This window comes from Homalodisca vitripennis, chromosome 1, assembly GCF_021130785.1.
Source record: "Homalodisca vitripennis isolate AUS2020 chromosome 1, UT_GWSS_2.1, whole genome shotgun sequence".
Lineage (NCBI taxonomy): Eukaryota > Metazoa > Arthropoda > Insecta > Hemiptera > Cicadellidae > Homalodisca > Homalodisca vitripennis.
In genome coordinates, this window is record NC_060207.1 from 72,555,328 (window position 1) to 72,578,279 (window position 22,952).

Below are 22,952 nucleotides of genomic sequence, written 5' to 3' on the forward strand. Positions count from 1 at the left end.
TGACTAAAACTCATATTTCTCGTGGTTACATGGAGTTTGAGATAAAATTAATTACATGAAATCATAATAGTAACTGGAATTCTTTATGAAAGTTTTAAAATGACCTATCATTCATCTAACATGCTAAAAGATATACTCATAAATTTGGAAGGTATGTTTCAGAATTTTAACTAGTAACATTTTGATTCAATTTTGTAAAATATCTTAATTGGCTATATTAGTGCTAGTTCATAATGTTCATGAATTTGTATTCACAGTAATCTTGGTTTATAATATTAAATAATATTCTTAGCATTATGTCTGTAGATAGTCTTTAGACAATTCAAAAAATAAGATCAATAAATACAACGAAGGGTCATTAATGGATGTCAAAAATTACTCAAATAAATTAAACCAGTTTTGAACTGTATTAAAATAAGAAGTAGTCATCCTATTCATAATATTAAGTTTTACTAATGTGAACATTTCTCATCAATCAATTTTGGTTTAAAATAAGCTGGGTCATTTTTTAGTTGAGGGTGTAAATTCCCACACCCACAAAAATAGCCCCATAAAATTGATGTTTTATTGTTTAGCAACTGTTTTTTATACTAAAAAATATGAAATTAAAATATAATCTACACATAAAATTTTGATTGGGATTTTTTTTACTTAATTACGAGTTAATTTATCCCACTGTTCGAAAATAATATTTTGAATCTATAAATTGTTAACCTAAAAAAAAGTATTATTTTGTAAAAACCCAATATGATACAGTACTATTCTATCTCAAAGATAACCAAACTTTATCTAACTAAAAATTTAAAACTTGCTCATGTGTTTACTACTTGACTGGTCGATCAAATGGGAATTTCTCTAAATGAGATGAGCTTTAGTGCTTTTTTCATTTTCTTGCATATCATAACTAAATTTAAAACTAGTTATTGTTTTAGGAAATGGGAAAATAAGAATTACATTAACACAGTATATATATAATTTTCACATTTTGATAATCATAAACCCTTTTACATAAATGTGTTCTGAAAATAAAATTAACTAATGATGTGCACACTGATAGCGAATTTGAAAGTTGTGATAAATGTCATAACTCTAATATTGTTTAATAATTTATTATCATTTTATACTTAATAATAGGGATACATAGTATAGTATTACAGAAAATACAAGCACTAAAAATAATTCAACTTCAGAAATACTTTAAGGAGAGTGTAGACACTGAACCTGTTTGAATAGATTGATTCCAAAATGTACGTAAAGATACACGGTTTTTAAACACAATGCCGCTACCGCTACTTAAATAAAGTGTGCCATTACTTAACTTAGTACTAAATAAAAAATACTCATTCCAAAACATAGCAACAGTCAGTTACATCTACCATAAACTATGTGTACAGAATAAGCTCTCTATAAGCTGATGTTTCTATACATGATAAGTAAATACAGCTATTATTTTGTAAAAATTATTTTTTTTTAATCTTATCGGATGTATTTTAAAATCATTATAAAAATTATACTTATAATTGATTTTTTAAGGAACTGTTTAGTAATCATGTTAAATACACAATTCATATTGTAATCTAAACTCAAACTGATAAAAAGATTATTGTGCCAATTAGGGGTGACATCTAACTATTCTATAACCCTTTTAGTTATTTCCCTTTTACCCCCCCCCCCCAAATATGTGACAAGTTCCTAAAGCTTTTCTAAATTCTGTTCATTTTCTACTCAGTAATAAAACACGAAATATTAACATTTTTAATTTGTCAGTATGTACAAACAAATAAATATTATTATGTGAGAAATTATTAATAATTACAATTTTAAAACAATATTATTATTATTGACTGTCTTTCCCAGCCACCTGCTGATGTTATGATAAAACTTCTTATTCAGATCATCTATGAATTAAGAACTACCCAACTTGAGCATAATGGCATTCTACTCTGGAGTTTTCATACTTCTGGTCACCCATCAATTTGATGTTTTTATAATTACATCTTAATAATTTTTAATTTTTTAAATTCAAAATTTCATCAAACACAAATATATTAAATTTATTTCAGGTCAATGCTAAACATCTTTTTTGCCATTCTGTTTAGGTTAAGTCTAATGCATAATAGCTAAAAAAAATTCTAATGTGCAAATAAAAATAATTGAAAGGGACAAACATTAAAATTAATTATCTTTCACATTCCATTTTAGAGTGTAGTGTATTATCTCCAATTATTATCAATTCCTAAATGTTTTTTCAAACTGATTTTTGGTATAGAATTATATTCACAGCCAAGAGCTTTGAGAGCAAATCAATTGAATGTATAAAAAGTGTTTACAAAAATGTTCATTCAGTTTCAATGTAAAGTATTGTGGTATAAAAAAATTAATCAATTGAATTGGGTGCATGGAAACTGTGAATAATTCTAATATTATTGTAGCAGTTCTTAATTGAATAAAAAATAAAAATAAAAACTGACTTGTAAAACTCATAATATTTTTAACATTTGTCACGTCCAACACTAGTTTATTTATCTTCTATCTAATTCTTAAATAAAGTTTATGTAAATCCCAATTTACATATTTGAAGTTTGCTTAGAAATGAAATAGTATATACATTAAATAGTATTATACATTACAGTATATAAATAGTTATACTGTACTTTTGTTTAAAAATTGTATTTTTACATTTGGATGAGAAATAGGCTTCATGATGAAGGCAAGCATGTTTATTGGTCTGGGGATTTTTATGTGATCTCTATATAATAATGACATTGCATGTATTGTTTTTAAATAATGCTTTTTATATGCATGAATCTGAGATTTATTTTACAAAAGATTGTACCACATGAATGGAAAAGTCAGAAAAGTCACTGTCAGATTATTTTAAACCACCGTAAAACTTGAGTTCCTGACCTGTGAATTGACATCCCCATGTACACAAATCATTAAAAAGCAGTAATTTCAGGTAAAAACCATAGATACTTCATATTCTATGAGCAACTTCATTGGTTTATAATGGATTACTGAGGATTAAAAATAATAACACAATAGATTAATTTAAAAACAATTTCCAAATACTTTAGAATCTGTAGCAGCATGTTAGAGTTACTAATAGCATAGATTTAAATCCAGTATGTAACCGTAGCACTTTTAATCGTAGTGTCAAGTATATCTTGTACTGTCTCTATTCTTCCTATTCATAAAATCTTTGCACAGTCCATTGACCCATGAGAATGGTTAGAATACAGCTAGAAACAAGGCTGATTACTGCTTTAACTAATATATATTACAATTTGTATATATATGTTCCATAATATAGTTTGTTAAAATAAAATTTATCAAATCATAATGTGGATAAACATGTAATATTTGTGGCAATTGCCTCTTACACTACGTATTTATTGTCTTTCATTGTTGTTCCTTTCTTATGTAACAGCAATGAAGTAGTTCTTTCTGAGTCAGCTATACTTAATCAACTTTGAGTTGTGTCCCATAAATGTTCCAAAATAGGGCATTTCACCCTAATTTATGGTGCAGCAAGAGGTTTTGCATTTTAAAAGATATAGATTATTTATATCCAAAAGCCTTTGTAGTGTTTGTGGAATGTGTATATATTTTTGATAATTTAATATTTTATATTAAATTGAGGCTTATCTGTTGGCTAATAGTTATGGCAAAAATAGGGGCTCTTATATAATTATAAGATGATAAACTTTAAAGTGGTTAAAAATATTTGTTGATAATTACTTTCCAAATTAAATGGTGCAATGTCTTTCATACTTTTTAAAGCCTCTCTTCAATAAAAGGTTTTACTATTGTTTGAATTATATTTTTAATGAGAGGGTTTTCTAGGAGCCCTAATAATTACAAATGCACATGGCATATGCCACCGTCTGCTATATTCATCACTTCAGCCAGGTACTTTATTAAGTATTACCAATACATTTAGAGTAAAGATATTTTTTCCATAAATATAATTGTCATAAGCTAAAACAGTGCTATAAATACATATCTCTCCACAATACCACAACTATAATATTAGTTTCATAGTAAAATATACTTCTAAAACCTTTTCAATATTTAAATAATATTTAATATTTTAACATTCAACATTAATATTTAAAACTATTTTCATAAATAAATTGTATAACAATTTTAAAGTCATTTGAGATAAAATACATGTAATACATTTAAGTGCACATACTCCAAACAACACTGAAATTTCTACTACTAACAGTTTCTAATTCTATTTAATAACTGCTACATTACGTGTCTCACAGAAAATCATATATATTCAGAGGAATCTTTATGTATGCAAAAATATTTCTTTAAATATATATTTATCAAAAAATTATATTAAACATTATTCATTAGTACAATTTCAATTTTTTTAAAGATCACATAACTATGGTAAGCAAGGTGTACTATGATAAACAGTGTATAACAATCTAAAACTTGTTTTTCTTTAGTAATAGGATTTCTAGTATAGTATCGTTGTTTTATTTTTTCATTTGCCATTATAATTTACTTGGATATATATATTCTTGTTTGTATTGGTTGAAAAAAGTTTGTCGTAACCACCATACTCTTTAATCGACCAGATGACATTGATTTCAAAATAGCAATAAGCTACTTAAATGCAGCTTGCAGGATTCTTGAGTTATAGTGTGTCCCTGATAAGTTAACACGGAACTTGGTCATGTGTAGCCAATGGTTAGTTCTGCTCTAGTTCTGCTGTCTTTTACAATCAATAAAGGTTTGTTTTTATAGTGTTAAATGAACAAATTTTTAAATGACAAAAAATGCGACATTATATTTTAATTGAAAATACATAGTATGTAAGGTACGTAAAAATCTTACTTTTTGAATCAAGTTTCTTGATTGTACGTGTTAAAATTTCAACTTTTTTGTTGAAATCAAATGAAGAGATGACATGAGTTTATGAAATCATAAACTAATTTAAAATTTATAAACTCTAAACTATATTATATTACATTACTGAGGAGTAACAGAATAATAACGTTGCCAATAGAAACAAAGTTTGAAAGTAGATATTTTAAAATAATCGTGTAAAGCCAGCTAAACACAATCTACCAATGATGTCATTCCGAAAAATTGTTCTTATCTATAGACCTGAAACTGTTCTAGCTAGTAGTATGGATGTAGTAAAAGTTAAAATAAACTCTATAGAAGGTTTCTTTTTGGTGAATGTGGGTTATAATTACAACTGTATATGCATTTATGAAAACCACCAAACTAAAACTGTACCATATTTACTAATATAGTGTTGTAAATCTTTTTCTATTTTCTGTTGGAAGTTAAGAGCTAGGAGCTCTTGTTCTGCTAAAGAGGTGATTAGGTAGAATGTTGAAAGTGTGTAAGTGGTAGAAAAAATGGATTCTTACCATTTGCGTGTATAGAAAATTATTTCAGGGAGGAGGGGTTAGGATTACACTGGGTGGTTTAGCTTCTTACCACAATATCAAAAAATGTATGGGGAAAGAGAAAATTTTCAAATAACAGGATGAGTTATGTGATGATAATAAACAAAAGATACCTCACAAATAAATGCTTATAACCACAACTAAAAAGATATTAGTTGGTATTAACAAATACGTAGTTTTTGTTTGGTCTTGGTAGCCTATGTCTTGTAGACTTACAGCTTGATCTATTGACAAAGAATAATTTATTTTGATCTCTTCTTATGCACATACTTGTAACACAAAATGTCTAATAAATCTAATAAAATGGTAAAAGATGTGGATTCAGAAGACCACTAGCAAAAAACAAAAATAATGGTAAAATTATTAATATTATTTTAGACAATCATAGTCATGTTTAAGATTGACAGTTCAATTCATTTCAAAAAGAAATTATATTTCACTACTGCTGAGATCATGAAATACCGTACGAAAAACAACCAGAGACCCTGTTGCAACTTGTGGAGCTAGTAGCTATTCTTCACCAAATGTTAACAATGGCACTACCCAGTCACTATGAGTCACTGCTACAATGTTTCACGATTCTAGTTATAACAATTTATCAATTACCTATTAGATTTCCATTATAAGGTTGACTGTTAGAGAGGACTTGACAGCCCTAACTTCGCCTCTGTAATAAAGGCATTTTTCATTTCAGTAATACTGTTTTGGCCTTTTTGAATTGCCTCCAAACTAATAAAACAATTTTACACATTAATCACCTACACCTCCTCTTTATAACACTTTGTTCTTTTTAGACATGCCTGATAATTGCAGTACTGATACTGATCAAAGGATAAATATCACCCCAGTACACATGCAGGAATGCTTTAAAGTTTTGTAACTAAGGAACCAGCAAGACCGTCTTGTGCATGTTTAAACTATAAAAGTATGCAATAATAATCAAAATACATAAAGTAATGGTATATATAATATTTTATTTAAGATTTAAAGCAAACATAAAACCATAATATCTGATATCCTGTGTTTGATCTGAAATCAATTCAATAACTTGCAATACACCTTTTTATGGTTTAAATGTATACTACATATTGTTTTGTATAAAACACAGGGTGGCGCAAAAGTCACTGGACAGTTGGTTAAAACAAGACTAGATTTATTTGAAATTAATTTTTATTACAAACAATACTTACAATTATTTTTTATATTCAAATTGTTTTCCGTCTTCATTAATACATCTTTGAAGTCTTTCTGGAATACTGTTACATACTCTACGGCATAGTGCGGGATCATTGTCCAAATCATAAAATGCATCATGTATGTAGTCTTTCAGTTCAAATCTATCTCGTATGTTGTACACTGTTTGTCTAGATAGTGGTTTTGATCTAAAGTGTATTCCCCATTCATCAACAACTGCAGTAGTACCACTTTTATAAAATGTTTTTAACGCGAAAATCCTTTCTTCTTTTGTTAACATTATGACTAATTTTTAACAAAAATTCTATTAGAAAAATAATAATTCGAGGACTACAGCTTTAAACACGTGTCACAGATAAACTCACTAGTTCGATTGTTGTGTGTTTCATTGCATTGTATTGCCAACTTAAAAAGGCATAATTACTAATATTTAGTAATACCAACATCACGGACGAAAACTATTGTACTACGTCTTGCTGTTATTTTTTTCTTCTTTTAACCAACTAACTGTCCAGTGACTTTTGCGCCACCCTGTATAAGGAACTTCTAGTATAATTTTAAAACTAAACATGTCTCAATTTTATTAAGGACCTTTTAGTGTATTGTGTTAGAATGCTGTAACAAGTTACATTAATTGCATTTAAACATTCTGTAATACTTTCATTTCTTATTAATCTCCCTTTACAATATTCTGTTTCAAAAATTGGATAAATATTTTAAATTTTGATAAATATTTTTAAAAATTTTGATAAATATTTAAAAAAATTTTGATATATATATATAGAACACTTACAAACAAAAATATGTATTTTTTGTAAATTATTACAAGGTTCCATTAATTTGAAATTGGTAATAAAAAAATCTATGAAACTGTAAGAGGTATTGCTGGTTAAAGTGCTACAGCATTGTGCTTACCATCCATTCTTCTGTCATACCAAGGATCTGATGATTGAACAACCATTGCTCATCACCCATTCAACAAGTTCACAAAGCTACAAGTACTACTCTAATTTTCAAAATCACAGGCAGTTTCTGATTCAGTTTTAATTAACAATTGCTCTCATGAGAATATTAATTTCTTTAAAGATTACCAAAATATATTTATTTTAAAATATATATTTTCTATAAGATATAATTTTGAATTCAGGGTACAATTAATAAGAACATGAGTTGCAGTTGTAATTAACCCAAGGCTAGTGCCTACTTGGGCGGGTGTGCCTTCGAGAAGCTAAGAGCTGTCCGCAGCTTGTTGCGCACACGGGGACTTGTCCACTTGCAGCCAACCCCTGGCATCGGCTGTAGCTCCTTCGGTGACACTCCTTCATCCATCTCATCTGCTTCTGTCTTTATCTCCATTTTCTAAACAAAGTGCATGTGATATATTCTCATTTCTGATATATACATTTCATAGTATATGACGCATAAAACAATTAAATTACTCATGATTTCTTTGTAAAAAGAAAGTTTAAAATTAAAATTTGAAACACATGACCAAGATCAATTTTATACTTAACTATACTAATGTGCTATAAGTTACAGTAAATATTGGGCCAAGTTGTTAACTAGCTAGGCTGGCTTAACAGGATATCCTGATATGAGCAGAGCTTGAAGTTTGAAGTGGCAAATGAGAATGTGCAAGTTTATATTATGGGGCAGTGGTGTAAGACAGGGAAATTAAGTTTATTTTACTTTATTAGTTTTGATTGAGGGCCATGCCTTAATAGGTGGTTTTGAGATTGAGAACCATGGATTCAATTCTTTGGCTTTTACTGATAATCATATCTTGTTTGTGGAATCAAAGTGAGATCTTAAGAAAACTCTGAATCTGGAGTGAAGCCAGCAGTAGAGTCCAGAGCAGCAAAGTTAAGAAGATCAAGATAGTTACAGCCCCTACGAGGTATAAGGGGCATTTAATTTCCGTATTTGTGCCTTTCAGTATTCACATTACCCTAGCATGGTTTTCAGTGTTGAGTCGGCTCCAATGAAGGTAAATGGGAGAAATTAATTAGATCTTAAATGGATAACTAAACCTCCTTTAACATCAGCAGCAATTGCACATTGTGCTCCTTTCTCCTTTTCCATTTTTATCACATATTTGTGCTTGGTGAGGAAATTTTAAAAGAGTTAAGATCACTGAATTGATACTTCATCTCGGCATTGGCTATAGCTGCATAAAGATATGGCTACTGGTTTTTATAAAGCTGCAGTGAGTTATGGTGTACAAGGAGTTCTCCTCTGGTTTTCCCCTTCCCTGGTACGATGCTTGGAAGGTTGAGAAGATTGTACGGGTCATAAATTTGTAGCTGTTTCCTATTCTGAGTGGCTGAGAAGTGAATTATCCTTATTTGGGATGGTGGAAAGTATTAACCATATAAATAGCTGCAGGGCTATTGGTGGTCATAATCATTTCACAATTTAATGGACACATAACCAATATCTATGAACTTAGGAAGAGTCTAAAGTTACTGCCCAACTGCATGGGTGAGCTCTGCTTCCCATGAAATTCTGGAATTGTCATTAACACTTAAGATATAAATGAAGTTCTTGTGTTAAGTGGTTTGCAACATCCCTCCATATCATTTATGGAGTTGGATGAATTACAAGGGATCAGTAATTGAGGTTTGTTTTTGTAGTATTGCCTTTCCTGTTGATGACAACCTCCAGCATCACCCTAGTGGTGTGGTTGTAAGTTTATATAAAGCTAATCAGGGCTCAAGTGTATAGGGGATGCTTAAAATTGTTAAACAGAAATAACTTGTTCTGTTTTAAGTTTGACTTTGGCAAGTTGGTTTCTGCTTATGGATTTGTACTTGTCTAAAAGTTAATCTTAAGTTTTTCTACATATGAAGAAGAGGGTAGATTCCAATCCTTAAAACACAGCATTCTATTTTTGTAACAAGTAACAATAGCACATGTCAAAAATGATGCATTCTTTGATATCATCCACTGTCAATAGCTTTTAGAGTGAAGAGCCTATGTACCAGAATGTTATACAGTACCTTTAACATAAATATTATTTACGAAAGTAATATTTTTTGTTTTTAGAAAATCTTGTTAATGGAGTTACAATATACAAAATGTTCCAGTATTTACTAGATTATTGTAACAAGGCTTTTATCCTTTTGTGCTGCTTTCCCCTCTTGCTGTAATGGATATCGCTTATAGGTAAATTAACTTACAAATGTGTATAAGTTTATTTACCTGAACGATAAGTCTTAGGAGCTGTTGCTGTGTATCCAGAGCCTTAGAAATATTTCTCAGTTTCGATTTCATTTTGTCCATTTCTGTAGTTACGTAATCCTCATTGTTTTCCAATACCATTTCAAGACCTGAAACAAATTCATTTGAAAATGTAATACAAAAATGTGCTAAAAGTGGTTCAAAATCCTTTTGTGTGATCCAGGACAAGACCAAAAAGAAAATTATCAAACACCATACAAAATTCATATGTTTTGTGTGTTTAAGGAAAACAGATAAATTTAAAAAAAATTCCGAACGTAATTATGTTTATGGTAAAATATGCTATTTCAGTGCTAGCCTAATAAACCATGTTTGTAGGAATAGTTATCTTGAAATATATAATAAACAAGTTTCTATAGTGTCTTTAAAGCAACCATTATTTTTGTATTAAAGTAAACCATTTTATTATTAAAGTAAAAACACCTCAACACAAATTTACATAACTCATACGCATGCATTTAATGTTTCCCATTATAGTTTATTGGTTATTGAAGATTAAAACTCTAGTATTTTCAAATTAAACACTCAATTAAAATAATTATACATGTAAGAATTATTCAGAAGCATTTGGGTACTTATATAATCCTACTTATGAAAGAAAACATCTGGAAAATCCCTATTGGCCAAAAGTAGGTAAGTGGGATAATGTTGTTTTTATAGAACAAAATTCAAGCCTGTGTCAGCAAAGTCGGTTCTTAATACACAGGGTGTAACAAAACTCTAAAAGTTTTTCAATATCTCTAATGGTTCAGGAGCTACGTGGACTGGAAGTTTTCGGATTTTTTCGGACTGATGATGAAAACTTCCAGTCCACGTAGCTCCTGAACCATTAGATATATTGAAAAACTCTCAAAAGCAAAAATGTCTTATTTTGTAGAGTAGAATCTAAAAACAACATAAAATACAGGGTGTTCCATAAAAGATTTTAAAGTTGGCTGCCATATTGGAAAATGGCGGCCTTCTTCAAAAAATTTGAAAGTGTATTCCTGAGTGAAACTTAAAATTGAGCAAGTTCCAAATTTAAAGTGTGGTGCTAAGTTGTGTAATTAAAAAGTTAGCTATTGGATCACTTTAAAAAACTCACCCGGTATATACAAACACACACACACACACACACACACACACACACACACACACACACACATCATTTCAGTTTGCTATATCAAGCCTTCACTTTGGTTAACACAAATTACATTTTTATCCCTGTTTGGAAACGAATTAAAACCAAATGTAAACTGAAATAATTGTGTCAATATAAGCAAAACAAATGTTATGGCTACAATATTATTTGATATTCACATATCAGCTCAAAAACTCAGAAAATTCCAAAATACTAGACACCACAATAAAAGTGAAAAAGAAAAATTGTCACTGAGTCTAAAGTTGTTATGTAATATGAACGATGTACAGTTATCAATATTTGTAACTGTTTGTCTAAGTAAAATACAAACATTTAGTACTAACATTGTTATTTTACTAAATACACAACACAAGTTTAAAATTACAAGATACCTCTGTTGTAAGTGCCCTTGTCTTTGGATAAACGTTTGAGGAATTTGACACAACCTATACATGATACGATTTATTAATAACAAGACTTACTTAATAATTTAAGAGGTTAAAATACATAATCAAATATTAAACGTTGTTAGTGTGATACCGAGTGGTGCAATATCTATTAGGGAAACTCAAAAGGAATTATATTTATAATCATAATTATTTTCATTATCTCATCTGCTACCCCAAAATGACAACATGATATAACTGCTATCTGCATTTCTTCAAGAGAGTCTCTACAAATTTCTCAGAGAGTTCCCATAACTGGGTTGGGTGACATAAACAAATTTATTTATTTTTGTTTGCAATTTTGTTTCCGGCATGCATCTGCACACCCAGAGAAATTAATAGAAGTTTGCTGATAACATACATTTTCCAAACCATACAATACAATGGTTAGCCAATCTTGAGTTCTTCTTTCTCTTCTTTCTTCTTCTACAGGAGAAGATGAGAGTGGTTACTGTCATAATGCTCAGAGTTCCAGTAATGGCATTTTGGTCACTTGAACATGTAAATTTGGTAATCAACATGACCAGTGATGAACTTGATCAGGTAACAATTCAACTTCCATTGACCAACTCCACCAATTCTCATATGTCTTATATCACTCTGGCTATTCAGCAACCTCTTGTCTCTTACTGCTATCGCTCTTGCCAGATTTTAGGATGGGTAAGCCTTTGTTTCCCTTGTAGGCTGTTTCCTCTCTACAACAAGGAAACTAATAGGAATTGTCTGGTTCCAAAGACAGCTGTTTCAAGTACTGTACGGTAAGCACTTTCTATCTGGAGCACATTTTCTCTGTACTGTCAATATCTGAGTATGTAGTGTTCTTACCCATATCTAGATTTTCTACAGGACTTCTAATAATAACATAATAATTAATAATTCTAATAATTTGGTAATGTTTCTTGTCAAACATTACTCTAGCATTCTGCTAAGTGCTAACTATTAACACTGCAACCACTGGTAACAGACACGTCTGGTTACAGTGACTGTCTGTGGGCACTAAACTGTAAAATCTAAGTACCCATACATTTTTTTAAAGGTATTTCTGAAAGTGTATTGGAAGTGTATGTTTAAATAAATTAGTTATTTCTAGTATTATGATCTAAGATCTTGAAATTTTTTGAAGTGTTCTGAAACTCTGAGCACAGCCTACTCATAATGGCTTTTTGATTAACCTGCAGCATGGACTATCTTGTAGTTAAAAATATATACATCCTCATTTCTTCCTAACTCCTTTCTCTCTTTAATACAAATAGCAAATAATTAATTTAACCTGTACTCCTTCATTCTAATCCTCATATAACTTTTCTAAGTTAAATGTTTACACTTCTTAAATAATATGTACTGTAAAATTAAATACTTAAAAACTATATTGTAAAATATTAATAGAATGATCAGAAAGTCAACATTGAAAATTGTATTCCAAATACTGATTGATGCTGACAAATCTAATATAATTGGTTCACAAACTACAAACACGCACGCGCGCGCACGCGCACACACTCACACACACACACACACACACACACACACACACACACACACACACACACACACACAATGCCAAATTAGTAGGCTAATTTAAAACTTATGAAGTAGAAATGTTGTATTATTATTTGCCGCTGTTATGTAGTTACTCAAGTAGGATATTCTATATACCTACATCTGAAATAGAGACTTTATTTCCATTTTTCTTGGCTAACAAAGAAAAAATATTATAGCAAATCTATATGTAACGTTCAAATTAACACCTATAGTCATTATTTATGGTAATTGGAAATTTAAAATTAAAGGTATTGGATACTTATTATAAGCATTTTTAAATAATTCAAAATTTAAATAGGAAAAATACTTTAATTATAAGTATATTCCTATATATATATATATACCTAATTTGTGGAAGATATTGTATACATATATATATTTTATGATTCCTTAAAGGGTTAACAAATTTTGTTACTTATTTTATAAGAAATTTACCAAAACAAATAAGAAATCCTAATATTTAAATAAGTTACATAAAATATTACAAAATGAAAATTGAGTGGAGCATAAAAACTAGAAAAATATAGTTGTCTGGAAAATGTGGGTAGTATTGTATTTACCATCATCAGAGAAGGGGTTGCAAAGCCACTTTCGCAACATCTGATCGAAGAAAACCCAACTTGCACTTGTCATTGGGGTACTCGATGAGTTCCATCTTGTCCACCTTCTCCAGTAGCACCTGTGGTAGCTTGCGCTCCAGCTCCGTGTGGAGAACCACCTGGAACATGTCCAGTAGACATTGAAAACAATGCTTTGCTCAACCAGATGAACTTAAGGATATATGATATAATACTCAACCTGTAGATTATAAATATATACTTGATTTGTGAACCATCATTAGCATTAATAGCATAGTAAAAGCATAAATTGGAGAATTTTTTAGCAGTTTTATCAAGAAATCGATAGTAGTAAATAGTTCTAGCTATTATGTCAGATTAAAAAACTTATGACAGACCGCATGGCCATAGGCACTCCCACATTGATTTAGTGTAACTATTACACTGTAAAAGACTATTTCAGGTTTAAGAACACAATTTGAAACTGCACCTTTTTAAATTTTATTTCTAAAGATAACGGGATATTCTAATAAACATAATCATAATCTCTTATATATATATAAACATATATATATATATATATATATATATATATATATATATATATATATATAAACATACTTATATATAAACATATATATATATATATATATATATATATATATATATATATATATATATATATATATATATATATATATATATATGGCAGTGTTTTCTCAATTTATTTTAATTTTACGGAAACCATCAAATTTTACTATACCACAAATACTACAACAAGTAGGCCTATACACACACAAGATATCATCAGTGACTCTGGTATCATCAATGGAGTAATCTCTCTATATGTGTCTTGGTCAGGCAAATTAAATCCAGTTAGATTATAACTGGCATTAAAATGTGATAAACATGAACATAATGTATTTTAAGAGCATCTTTTTAATATCTTAGTCAGTATATTCAGATACAGCTCCTATCTCTAAAAAACCATTCTACCAAGATTTACTAGCAGCTCCATGGATATGCTTTGAAAAGGATATTGGATCTCTCAGAAGTCATCCTTTCCAGACAATCTTGGACACTCTAAATTAGGATATTGTACTAAATATTGATAGGATGATGTAACTGTACACTTAACGATTTCTGGGAGCCTTACAGATCTATACTTCTGAGAAGACAATACTCTTAATATGAAAGTAAAACATAACAAAATTTTAATTCTTAAAAAATAACAAATTATCTTACGGAGACAATCAAATATCTACACTTGACTGATTGTTACTAATGAAGTAACTCTCCCACCAACCTGCATAGCAAGTCTTTTCAGTTGAGCATTTCTTCTGACAGACTCAATATCTCCGACAGCCAAACCGATGAGGAGGTTCATCAGTAGAATAGGCATGAAAACCATGAAGAGAGCAAGTATCAAGAATGCTGGGATAGGGAATGGTAGAGTGCGCCCCTCTTCATCTCTCAAGTAGTACGGCTGGACATAAGTTCCTAGGAAGTCAATCTCACCCAACATCATTGAGAATGTCCTGACCAGTGACATTGGAACAGTTTTGAAAGAAAGGTGTTCACCCTGTGAAATATTAATGATAATTAGAACCAGGCAACATTCATTGAATGCATAATTTAGTGGCTCATGAAATGTTTACATGTCGGTATATACTTGAATGTATATGTTAACAGAGTGTATATAGACTACACATTTATTTATTGTTATGGTTGCAATAGAAAAACAATTCAATGTGTTACTAGAGACCACTTGGACTGAAAAATAATATTCCATACCAATATAAGTGAACAAAATATTCCCAAGCTGTATTACTGGTCTATTTAAGCTCCTTAAAGGTTTCTTGTTCAGTGGAAGAAATGTGTATTGTGAAAGCGGCTTTCCGTACAGTATAATTCCAGAAATTCTTAAGTACCCTCTCATATAGTAGCAGTCAAACTTTTCTTCATTACAAAAAAAGGTCAGAAAGCATTACCATAATCACTTCTGCAGTTTACTGTTAAATAGTTATCTCATATTTAGAAAGATAGCAATGAACATATAAGTTTTTAAACATTAAAAATGTTTTAGTGTAAATTACTCAGACTCTTACCCTGGAAAGAAGGATGTAAAATGCCAAACCAAATGCTATGATAAGTATGGAGAACACCACAAGCACCTTTATTAGGGTCTGCAGAATTTCCAAGAACATCACCACATATATTCCAACCATGTCAAACCTGAAAAAAACATGAATCAAAATAAGTGTATAAAAAAATAAAATTAAAAAATATTCTTTGTTTGAAGGTTATTTTTGACGATGGAAGGATTGTGAAGGAAACAGGATTTTTCCGGACATTTGCCATCGTTAAGTGAAACAAGAAAACAGTAACACTACGTTTCGAGATCTGCAATCTGATCTCTTCTTTCAGGTAAAGAACTAACCTAATACATAATTACAAACTAGGTTAAAAATAAACAAATCTTACTAAAGCGTTTGTGGCACGCCTGAGTCAGGAATCACAACCTACATGTTGTATGTCAACTTCACTAACACTAAAGACATGCACTTAATAAAAAAAACTATACAAAACACCAATCATTAAACTAAACTACGGAATACAGGTCACAAACCCTTTTTTTGTCAATCAATGTTTATGTCAATCCCTTATGTGCCGGGATTATCGGAGAAAATTAGAAGAGAGTAGGTAGAAAGTACAACATTAGAACCGCGTTTAAAACACACAACACTCTTAGACAAAGTCTCGTAAAAACAAAACCAAAAAATGGCACACAGGATTCCAAAAAACTGTGTTTTACAGTATAAAATGTAGCTGCAATAGGGAATACATAGGCGAGACAAAAAGACCACTAAACATAAGGATAAAAGAACACAAAGAAAACACGAGAAAGGGTTTCACAGAAAAGTCAAAAATTGCACACCATTGTTGGTCCGAAGGACCATCATATGAATTGGGATGAAGCCCACATAATACATCGGGAACCACATTTCTTCAAAAGGAAATTAATTGAGGCAACATACATTAAATTGGCAGACCAACCAATCAGTCAACCATCAGTCGAGATTAGGCCGCTTTGGTTGCCACATTCTAAAAAATATGAACTAAAGAGAATACCAAAAGTATCAAACGGATCGGATATTTGCAATAAACCAATGCGGGAGTCACAATATGGTTTTAAGAAGTTCATCTCGCATGAACCAATAATAACGAAAGGGCCCATTCCTGTTCCCCTTCCCTTGTATTTCCGCCATCTTGTTTTAGCCGGCCGTCACGATTACCATTGGCTACCCCCTCTGGTCAGTCGTAAATGGTTAGTAGACGAGTGAAGACATTTTGTGACCTGTATTCCGTAGTTTAGTTTAATGATTGGTGTTTTGTATAGTTTTTTTATTAAGTGCATGTCTTTAGTGTTAGTGAAGTTGACATACAACATGTAGGTTGTGATTCCTGACTCAGGCGTGCCACAACGCTTTAGTAAGATTTGTTTATTTTAACCTAGTTTGTAATTATGTATTAGGTTAGTTCTTTACCTGAAGAAGAGATCAGATTGCAGATCTCGAAACGTAGTGTTACTGTTTTCTTGTTTCACTTAACGATGGCAAATGTCCGGAAAAATCCTGTTTCCTTCACAATCCTTCCATCGTCAAAAATAACCTTCAAACAAAGAATTGATTCTCGGTACGGACCCGGAACCAGTAAAACAAATCAAAAGAACCTTGAGAGCTTGCATCTTAAATTAACTAAACACATTAATCATTTAACTTTCTTGCATAAATGTAAGGTTGAAGACCTTATGCCTATAGGGTTAACTCTAAAAACTCCTTTTCATAGTAGGAAAGCCAGTAAAATTTTGTCTTCTGCTTCTAAATCTTTACTTAAAGAAAGAATTGCATATCATCATCGTGAAAAATACCTCCTCCAAAATAGTATTGAGTGTAAAAAAACTGAATTAAAAACACTGATCGGTACAGAATTCAACAACATTCTCGAAAGCATCCAAAATAGATGTATAAAAGTTTCTGAAACAGATAAGAAAAAGAAAAAATCTCCAAACTGGAAAAAAATTAGGCCTAAAAAAAATGTGATTTGCCTAAGGATGGCAACGTGAATACGGATGCAAATAATAAAAACGTAATCAATCTCTCTTCGAAAATCCTGAATGAAGCGGAAATATCAGTATTATCCAAGGGTTTAAACTTTTCTGTGGCACAAAAATTCGGTAAAGGCACTGGATTTCGTAACTGGAATTGAGTCGGCTGTTTCACAGTTACTCTGAGGAACAGGGTGACCGCTTCCGCTGCGAGGCAGTCTTTTACTCAGAAAAATTCCTCCCACAAAACCCAATTTAACAATAGAGGAGAAAAAGGCCAGGTCGATCCTTGGGAAAGATGACACGGTCAAAATTTTACCTGCCGACAAAGGCAACGCTACTGTGGTACTTGACTCAGTAGCGTATAAAGAAAAGATTGCGGAAACTTTAAATACTGGCAAATATACAGTTTTAAATAAAGACCCGACTGATTCATTTGAACGCAAAGTAGCAAACACCTTAAGAAAAACATAAAGAATTTTTTTTCAGATAAATTTAGATCTAAATTAACTCCTCACCACTCCAAAATCCCCCATATGTATGGCCTTCCCAAAATCCACAAACCTACCATCCCTCTCCGGCCCATCATTTAGTTCTCGTGATTCACCTTGCAGGGAATTGTCTAAAGTCCTCTTGGACATCTTAACACCATTGGTAGGAAAAACTGACTCTTTCATCAAAAATTCCAGGGATTTCGTAGAGAAGTCAAAATCCCTAAAGTTGACTGAAAACTGACAAACTGGTAAGTTTTGATGTCGAAAGTCTATTTACAAATGTACCAGTTCCAGAAACTCTCGGAATTATTAAATCACGTCTCAAAGAAGACCAAACATTAAAGGATAGAACTAAACTTCCCGTGCCAGTAATTATGGAACTGTTAGAACTATGCACTCAATGCAATTATTTTGAGTTAGAGGGGTAAAATTTACCGTCAAGATGAGGGGATGGCAATGGGGTTCTCCACTGTCTCCTATTTTTCGCCAATATCTTTATGGAGGAATTCGAGCGAAAAGCTTTGGCTTCAGCTCAGTTCAAACCGAAGATTTGGTGGAGGTATGTGGATGATACCTTTGTTATTTTTTCTCATGGAGACATTGAATTAAATAATTTTTTGAATCACATTAATAGTATTTCTCCTTCCATCCGCCTCACAATGGAAGTGGAAGTCCAAAACAAGCTTCCCTTTTTGGATGTGTGTGTATTAAGAGATAGGGATGTCCTTAAGACAACTGTTTTTCGAAAGATAACACACACAGGAAAATATTTAAATTATCAATCCAACCATCAAAAATCTGTCAAAGAAGGAGTAGCCTACTCGTTGTTTTGATAGAGCAAAGAGCTTGTGCTCAGATAAAGATGGACTAAAAGAAGAATTTAAAGAAAAATTGAATCGGATCTCAGAAGCAATGGATACCCTCAATTAGTAATTAATAAGTGCAAACGAACCAGAAGAATCATTCCTGAGTCAGAAAAACAGAATTGTGATAAATTTGCGTTTATGTCAATCCCTTATGTGCCGGGATTATCGGAGAAAAATTAGAAGAGTAGGTAGAAAGTACAACATTAGAACCGCGTTTTTAAAACACACAACACTCTTAGACAAAGTCTCGTAAAAACAAAACCAAAAAATGGCACACAGGATTCCAAAAACTGTGTTTTACAGTATAAAATGTAGCTGCAATAGGGAATACATAGGCGAGACAAAAAGACCACTAAACATAAGGATAAAAAGAACACAAAGAAAACACGAGAAAGGGTTTCACAGAAAAGTCAAAAATTGCACACCATTGTTGGTCCGAAGACCATCATATGAATTGGGATGAAGCCCACATAATACATCGGGAAACCACATTTCTTCAAAAGGAAATTAATTGAGGCAACATACATTAAATTGGCAGACCAAACCAATCAGTCAACCATCAGTCGAGATTAGGCCGCTTTGGTTGCCAATTCTAAAAAATGAACTAAAGAGAATACCAAAAGTATCAAACGGATCGGATATTTGCAATAAACCAATGCGGAGTCACAATATGGTTTTAAGAAGTTCATCTCGCATGAACCAATAATAACGAAAGGGCCCATTCCTGTTCCCCTTCCCTTGTATTTCCGCCATCTTGTTTTAGCCGGCCGTCACGATTACCATTGGCTACCCCCTCTGGTCAGTCGTAAATGGTTAGTAGACGAGTGAAGACACATTGTGACCTGTATTCCGTAGTTTAGTTTAATGATTGGTGTTTTGTATAGTTTTTTTATTAAGTGCATGTCTTTTAGTGTTAGTGAAGTTGACATACAACATGTAGGTTGTGATTCCTGACTCAGGCGTGCCACAACGCTTTAGTAAGATTTGTTTATTTTAACCTAGTTTGTAATTATGTATTAGGTTAGTTCTTTACCTGAAGAAGAGATCAGATTGCAGATCTCGAAACGTAGTGTTACTGTTTTCTTGTTTCACTTAACGATGGCAAATGTCCGGAAAAATCCTGTTTCCTTAAAAAATATTAATTTTAATTTTTTCCCGAAAAATTGTTAAAAACAATATTTGGTACATAATTATTTTTGGAGACAATACAAAAGAACAATCTTTGTATATTTTTAATTATCTACACGCCATCTTAAAATTATTTTGTATAACCAATAAATGCCACCACAATACACCAAACAACCTCTCTACTGTTTAATTTTAGTCTCAGGTATTAAATCATAAGCGATTTGTGTACAATGCATTTTGAGTGGAAGATAAATGAATTAACAACATTTTGTTGGACCTAGAGAGCAAGCCAAATAACCAATGGAGGTCACTTGTCTGCAAATAGCCAAGTTGTAAGACAGAATTGCATATATTTTGGTTATTATAACACGCTAAGCACTGAGATATACCAGTGGGTTTTTAAACCATAAAAGTCCAATTATACTAAATTAGAGATAAATTTAAAATGTGTTGTTACTGTAATCTTATCAATGTTTATTTGAACATTTTTAGTAGTTCTGTAAGAAACAATTATTTTGGATGAGCAAATTCACCTAATACATTGAAACCTTAATCTAGACTAAAATTTCATACCTGTTGTGACTACCAATATTAAACATTATGTAAGCAAATGGAGGACCATGATACTAATTTGTGTCTTCAAAAAATGAATTTTTGTTTTATTTGATGAGTAAGAATTATTAAAAACAACTGAAAAATTTACATTTTAAAATTCATATGGCTTTTTATAAAGTATTAAAGTATTTTCTGAGATTAAAGTGCGATCCACCTGGAAATTTCGAAATCGTCCAAAACATGTAACATTTCTAGACTATAGAACTACTATAGACATACATACACAAAGACTATATACATACTCTTGTAATAATAATTATATATTACCTTTGCAGGTTCAGGAGCAGAGTGAACCAGCTGAGAAAGACGGTGATGGAGGCACAAGAGACCTGGATCTCATTGACATTGCCGTGGTAGACAGGGAGAATCATGATGATTGTGCTGATGTAGAGCATCCAGCTGACCAAGTTGGTGGGATCAAGAAGATATTGCCAGCGTTGCTGATAGAGCTGCAAGCCCTCTCTCACCATGTTCACCACCACATACATTACGATGGCAGTGGAACATGTGTACATCACAGGGGTCCCCACTAGCTCATCACCTTCCTGGATGAGTCAGAGGAATCAAACTTAGTAAAAGTCATTATAGAGAAGTGTGTACAAGTTTTTCTGTAAAAATATCTTACAGAATCAATTATCTTTTGAGACATGTTGTGTATACATTAAGTAGCAATAAAGTCTGCATGAGCATTTAGCCTGTGCATAGGCTCAGTTTATTGTCCACCATGACTAAGTTATCATTAAAAAGAAATAATGGATAATAGCTCATCACAGATTGTCTTTTATCCAAGAAGTAATAAAGTCCTATACTATAAATTTTGTGTCAAGAACATACGGATATGAAAGACTTGTCTCAACAGTTTATGTAATTTTCATCCCATTAAGAAAGGAAATATTTTCTCTAATAGAGCCAACAGTCAGAACAAAATTTTAATCATGAAACAGCACAGCAGAAGAATTATTATACATTAACTTATTAATCAAATATCATTAATAGGTTAAATTTGAATACTGTAATCTATAACTGAAATACTTAATTGATGATGTTCTATGAAAATTATGTTTGACCTACTTCATCCATAGTGATGCTAGTGCTGTTGGTAGTCACAGAAACCTTGGAACTGTCCGTAAGCAGGGAGGAGAACGTAGTCACAAAACACAGGAAAATGAGGTAGAAGAGCAGGTGAGCCAGATGGAAGTATTTGCCATAAGAATTCCACTTCATTTGTAGGTATTTCTGGCTCAGAGGATGAGCCAGAAGCTCCACCCGTCCATGAGACACCATAGCCTAATTAATTATCATTAATATATACACTTGTTTGTTCAATTAAAAAACTTATTTTTATTAATAATATATTATCTAAATATTCTCATTAATAAATAAAATTTCCTGACATTCAAGTGCACAATTTAATATCAATTGTAAAAAAAAACTACCAGAAACAAACACAACTTTTTATATTACAAACCTTTTATACACAACTCAAAATATTAAATTCTTACTTTAAAAATATAATGCATTGTTTTAAAAATCAGTTTGTAACAATAACTTGTTATTTACACTAATTAAATTATTTAATTTCATTTAATCATTAAATAATAATATGTATCCTAAAACTCCCCTACCTAAGTTATCTTAGAAAAACAAACAAAGTCACATAAAAATAAAGAAAAAACAAAAAAAGAGTTTTTGACTTTGACATTGTAATTTACTTAAGTCTTAATATTTTTTGTTGTTCCATAGTTGATTTTGCTTCTTTCCTGATCAAGAATATATATATACATATAATATTTGCTGAAATTTACAGTTAAAAATATATTTGTACCAACCCTTCAAATTTTCTTATCTGGACATTTTCTTACTCTATGTTCAACAGTGGTTGTAGAAAAGGTTGAAATAAGTTGTGTTGTTACAATCAAGCTTACTCTATGCTTTTACACTATAAATGTAATCAAATTGAAAACAGTTGTTAAATTAATTAATTAAACATTCAGTGGTGCTGTCATAAAACAATGTTTACACAGAACAGCTGAATACATTTAACAAGCTCTTTTAATTAATATTTGTTTGCTTTAATGCAACTTTAGAGACCTAGATGGGAGTTTTTGCAACTTTAGAGACCAGTGGAGTGTAGCCCTGAGGGATTTTCAAAATAAGAATAGGCCTGTACGTTAACAAGGGACCCTAAGAATGTTCATATAAAC

General features: G+C 31.2%; 1 protein-coding gene across 1 annotated transcript in view; it reads right to left on the minus strand.

Annotated features, from left to right (window-relative positions):
- Positions 1–7,103: 7,103 nt before the first annotated feature.
- The window catches only part of LOC124364461 (transient receptor potential cation channel subfamily A member 1-like), a 147,608-nt gene continuing 131,759 nt past the window's right edge, over positions 7,104–22,952 (minus strand). Inside the window, 8 exon segments of the mRNA XM_046819971.1 lie at positions 7,104–7,991; positions 9,834–9,961; positions 13,541–13,586; positions 13,588–13,698; positions 14,844–15,119; positions 15,646–15,772; positions 21,016–21,293; positions 21,820–22,035. Coding sequence (XP_046675927.1) covers positions 7,833–7,991; positions 9,834–9,961; positions 13,541–13,586; positions 13,588–13,698; positions 14,844–15,119; positions 15,646–15,772; positions 21,016–21,293; positions 21,820–22,035 — 1,341 coding nt within the window. The 3' untranslated portion in view covers positions 7,104–7,832.